Raw genomic sequence first — 5,482 nt, 5'->3', positions numbered from 1 at the left:
AGGAAGAAAGAAAGGAGGGAAGGAAGGAAAGAAGGAAGGAAAGAAGGGAAGAAGGGAAGAAAGGAAGAAGGAAAAAAGAAAGAAGGAAAGAAGGGAAGGAGGGAAGAAGACTGACTAGATGAAGTAGCCCTAAGGTCCCACCTATTCCACCCCAAAGATCCAATGCTGATGCTACTGATGACAAGCCAAATTCCCTCAGAATCAACACCACCATCTCTCCTGAGCTGGTCAGCAAGTCCACAAGTGTTTATTAAGTGATGACCTTTACACCCCGAATTGTGCTAAGCACTGGTGAAAAGGGAATTTTGCTTCTGCAAACTTCCTCCACCAATCATTTTAATTAAATTTACTCCAGCAATCAACTCAAATATTTCTGTCATAGAAGTAGAGAACACCAAGGTGGAATAAAACTAAAGTTAGAATGGTATGGCAACATCACAGAGGGGCACTGCTAGCACATATGGACTTTGATCCTCAGGCAATGGAAGGAGAAGGAGGGATCTTAGACAAATCATGTCATCCCTTTAGGCCTCAGTTTTCTCTTCTATAAAATGAGAGCATTGGACTGTTATATCTAATATCTCTTCTATGTCCTTTTATTTTAAACCCTTACCTTCTATCTTAGAATCACTACTAAGTATCGATTCCAAGGCAGAAGAATGGTAATGGCTAGACAATAGGGGTTAAATATCTTGCCCAGGATCACATAGCTAGGAAGTGTCTGAGGCCAGATTTTAACCTAGGACCTCCCATCTCCAGGCCTGGCTCTCTATTCACCAAGTCACCCTGTCCTATCTTCTTTGACATTCTATGTTCTAAGGTTCTTCCCAGCTCTGATATTTTATGTTCTAATTTCCCCCACCCCACCCTAGATCTTACATTCTATGTGCTAAGATCCCCACCAGATTTTATATTCCACAATTCTGAGGATTTTTTTAGACTAAGTTCTCCAAATTGATCCTGTTGTCTGCATGTTGAAGCCACAGAATCTTTTTTTATATTTGAGATAAAAACCTGGGGATATTCAGTTACCTGCTCTTCATTTTTTTTCAAAATAAGACCCTACTCTACTGCCTTATCTTCCAGTGGCTACGTGGGAGGCAAACACACACACACACACACACACACACACACACCCCACTCACCTGGTGCCATAACTTTCCCAAAGTCTTCATTTCCCCTCCCTCCATATTCTCTGTGCTCTCTCTGGCTAGTCGTAGTGGGATCATTTCTCTGGGATGGGCTGAACTAGACCCCTTTCTAGTTGCCCAAGTCACCCTCTACAAAGAAAAAGGGCAGTTAAATGACTTTAAGAATTACTGTACCCTTTGATAGGCAGAAGTCTGGATCCAAAGCCCAGCTCTTTGATCAAGAAGGTGGAATTCTCTGAGGATCTGGCATCCAATGCCCCAATGGAAGAATCCTCCACTAGTCTGGCCCCCACCATCCTGTTCTTAACCACTTTTGAAACAGCAGCTTCCACAGAAGAATCACCAGTCCTGCCTGTTACATCCCCTCGACCCCAGGTAAGGAATCTGAGAATCACAAATTGTTAGTGCCCCCACAAAGTATCCAGTTCCTTCCCCTTCATTTCATTTTTTAAATTATTTTTTAAACCCTCACCTTGCATCTTAGAATCAAAACTGTGTATTGGTTCCAAGGCAGAAGAGCATAAGGGCTAGACAATGGGGGTTAAGTGACTTTGCTCAGGGTTACACAGCTAGGAAGTGTCTGAGACAAGATCTGAACCCATGTCCTCCTGTCTCCAGGCCTAGTTCTCTATCCACTTAGCCACCTAGCTGCCCCATCTTCTTATAATAATAATAGCAATAATAATAACTAGTATTTTATCATGCTTGATGTTTGCAAAGCACTTTACAAATATTATCTCATTTCTATCCTCCCAAGAATCCTGGTGCTATTATTATTCCCATCTTGTAGATCAAAGAAACTGAGGCAGACAGAGCATAAGAGTGCACAGGGTGTGGCAACTAGATTGCTTGGTAGATAGAGTACCAGGTCTGGAGTTGAGAGGAGATTGGACTAAATAGCCTGTTGAGTCTCAAGGAGCTCTATTATGGGAAGTATTAACACACACACACACACACACACACACACACACACACACACACACAAATGCTGAGCACTCCTCAAAACGCATAGGATTTCGTTGGCTATGGGAAGGGGTGGGAGGAGGGGAGGGAAAGAACATGAATCACGTAACCATGGAAAAATATTCTAAATTAATTAATTAAATAAAACATTTCAGATTAAAAATACATTAAAACAAAACAAAAAACCACATAGGGTTACAAAGGAAAACAATTACATAGAAATGTATTGAAAATTTAACAATCAGCTCAAGGGAGTGAGATTTGATTAGTCCTGATAGATGCTAATTAATAATTCATTTTGCAGTTGACATAAAGCAGTGGTGTTACTACAGTTAGGCACCAGACATCCTGACCAATGAATAACTCCTTATGACTGTAGAAACCCTAGAACCAAAGTGACTTTGGGATCTAAAGTGATCCAGATGAGCCAAAAGGATACTTTTCAGTCTAAGAGGCCTATTAATAGGGTAAATGATTCACTTGTCCCTCCCTTGTAGGACTTGGTTTCTCTAATTCTTATTATTTGAACCAATATAGTATATTAATCTTTCTTCCTTGTCTTCTCCAGGCTAGGATCAGGTCTGATGGGGATGTGATGCCCACCCTGGACATGGCTTTGTTTGACTGGACCGATTATGAAGACTTAAAACCTGACATGTGGCCCTCTGCTAAGAAGAAAGGTCCATCTTCCTTGCCCTTCCTCCTTACTGCTCATCCCTGGTTCAACTTAACCTGTGCTTTATTCCCCAGCTAGGCCTTGGAGCTAGCAGGAAGCAATCTGATTCACAGAATTACAGTCACCAAGCTGAAAGGAACCTCACAGGCCATGAATCTAGTCTCTACTTGAAACAGAATTCCCTCTGTAGCATCCCTGACAAGCAGCCATCCAAACTCTACTTGGCAAAGAAGTTATCTAAACACTACTTGCAAGTCAGCCTATTCCACTGAGGATGACAAAGATTTTTCCTGATATCAAGCTGAAACCCATCTTTCTGTAACTTCTGCCTACTTTTAATTCTGTTCTTTGGGGCCAACCAGAACAAGTCTGATCCTTCTTCTACATGCTAGCCTTTCAGATCCATTCATAAGATTGAGAGTTGGAATGGACCTCAGAGACCATCCAGTCCAACACCCTCATTTTACAGATGAGAAAACTGAGGTCCCAGGAGATTGAGAAAATTGAGGACAAGAGAGGGAATGTGACTTTTATGGGTTCACATAAGTGGGAGAACCAGGGACAGCTAGGTGATTCAGTGGACAGAGTGCAGACCTAGAATCAGGAGGTCCTGGGTTCCCATATGGTCTCAGACACTTCCTAGCTGTGGGCAAATCACTTAACCCCCATTGCCTAGTTCTTGCTGCTCTTCTGCCTTGGAACAGATACTTAATAATGATTCAAAGACATAATGTGACAGTGTTTTTTTTAATAAGTAGGTAGAAGAACCAGAATTTGAACCCAGCTACTCTAGCTCCAAACCTACCAACCTTTCCACTCCAACACCTGCCACAGTTCTATAGAATGACTCAGACCTTGAAATCATCAATAAACAATGAATCTATCCTCAATATTTTCTAGCTATTTCTGTGGCTCAAATCTTTAAGACCTAAAAGACAAATCCATAAGAGGTCAGTCTATATCTCAAGACCTAATATGTCTCTTTTGTATTTATTCCAAGTGAGCCTAGGTCCATAGAATAGCTAGCATTTATATAACACTGAGATTTGTAAAACATTTTATAATTATCTCATTGCATCCTCAAAGTAACCCTGGGTAGATTTTACAAATGAAAAAACTGAGGCAGATAATGATGAAGTGACTTACCCAAGGTCACAGAGCTAGGAAATATTTAAGGCACGATTTGAACTCAGATCTTCCTGACTAATTCGAGTCCCAGTAGTCTATACACTGAACCATCTAGCTGCCTAGAAATAATGCTATTTAGAACTATAGGGTTCCATAGTATAGAAGCATATTGAAACTGACAGAAATTGTGCTCTCCACACTTTTGTACAGGCTGTGCCCCATGCCTAGAAAGCCCTCTCTCCACATTCCCACTTCTTAGAACCTCTATTGTTCTTCAATGGTCAGCTTCTTCATTCTCTCTAGTGCTTTCCACCTCAAAATTATCATGTATTTATTTTACATACATCCACACACATACATGTATAATACATATATATTCATGGAATTATATATTTCATAAATTATATCCCATCCTCATGGAGTGTGTGTGTGTATCTCCCTGATGGAATGTAAGCTCCTTGAAGGCAGGGACAGTTTTCCTTTTGTCTTCATTTCCTCAGTGCCTGCCACTCCACAGGCACTGAATCATTGCTTGACTGATTTAAGACAAATAATACAAGTTGCCCACAGTTCTGAATGGGAAGAATCCACCTTTTCCTTGCATAGAAATGTTTCAGTTCAGAAGCGTGAGAGTCTTAATGTTGTATCACTCTAAGAATATCACAAAAATCCTCCCAGTGTCTCCTAGAGATAAATAAATTCCTTTCCTAACTCCCCCCCTACTATAGGCAGAGCGGCTGCCTATATCATTCCAGAACATGTCCAGGCCTCAGTTTCCTTCTCTATCAAATGACATGGTTGGATGCTTTGATCTCTAAGACTCTTCCCAGGCTAAATCCTCTCCTTCTCTAACTGACTGGTCTCTAAGGTCCAGGGATGTGTTGCAGGGATTCCTTTCATATGTAGACTAGACTAGGTGACCCCTAAGGTCCCTTCCAAAGCGCCCATTCTGCAATTCTGTGATTCTCCCAGGCAGCTCTAACAGTCCCCAGAGTTCCACAACAAGCCTGAAGATGAGCTGTTCCCCTACACTCTTGGTGGCAGCCTGCCAGGGAGGGTGGAAGGGAGGAAGGGAAGGAAGGAATGAGGGAGGGAGGGAAGGAGGGATCTGCCTTGTCCACTTTCTCACCCTGAATGTCTCATCCTTTTTAGAGAAGCATCAGAGTAAAAGCATGGGCTACAGCAATGAAACCTCAGCAGCTAGAGAGGAACCCTGTGACCATCACCTTGACTGTCTCCCAGGTATTACCTCTCCATCGAAACAGGGTAACTTCATAGGATAGAAAGGGGAAGAAGGGGTGGTTCTTAAGCTTACTCAGGAGGGCCCAAGCTCCCCTCCCTAAGGATAGTAAAACCAGAGATGGCCTCTGTCCAAGGTCTGAATTGCCCTGACCCCCCCCTCTCTTTCTTTCTCTCTCACTCGCTCCCTCTCCCTTTCCCTCCCTCCCTCTCTCTGTTCCTCTCTCCCTCCCCTCTCTCTTTCTCTCTCTTTCTCTTCCTCTCCTCTCTCCCTCCCTCTCCCACCTCTTTCTCTCCCTTTTTCCCTCTCTTTCTTCCTCTCTCC

At 42.5% G+C, this 5,482-nt stretch overlaps 1 protein-coding gene across 1 annotated transcript; it reads left to right on the top strand.

Annotated features, from left to right (window-relative positions):
- Window positions 1-59: 59 nt before the first annotated feature.
- On the top strand, window positions 60-5,160 carry LOC123255545 (draxin-like; the record flags this gene model as incomplete). The annotated part of the gene is made up of 5 exons (XM_044684318.1): window positions 60-90; window positions 379-399; window positions 1,336-1,526; window positions 2,683-2,794; window positions 5,071-5,160. Coding segments are annotated over 5 exons (445 nt in total), but the record flags the coding sequence as incomplete, so codon positions are not given.
- Between the last annotated feature and the right edge of the window lie 322 nt (window positions 5,161-5,482).

The sequence above is a fragment of the Gracilinanus agilis genome, unplaced genomic scaffold, assembly GCF_016433145.1.
Source record: "Gracilinanus agilis isolate LMUSP501 unplaced genomic scaffold, AgileGrace unplaced_scaffold48461, whole genome shotgun sequence".
Classification (NCBI taxonomy): domain Eukaryota; kingdom Metazoa; phylum Chordata; class Mammalia; order Didelphimorphia; family Didelphidae; genus Gracilinanus; species Gracilinanus agilis.
Note: the sequence above shows the minus strand (reverse complement) of the source record. Positions and strands in the feature narration are given on the sequence as shown.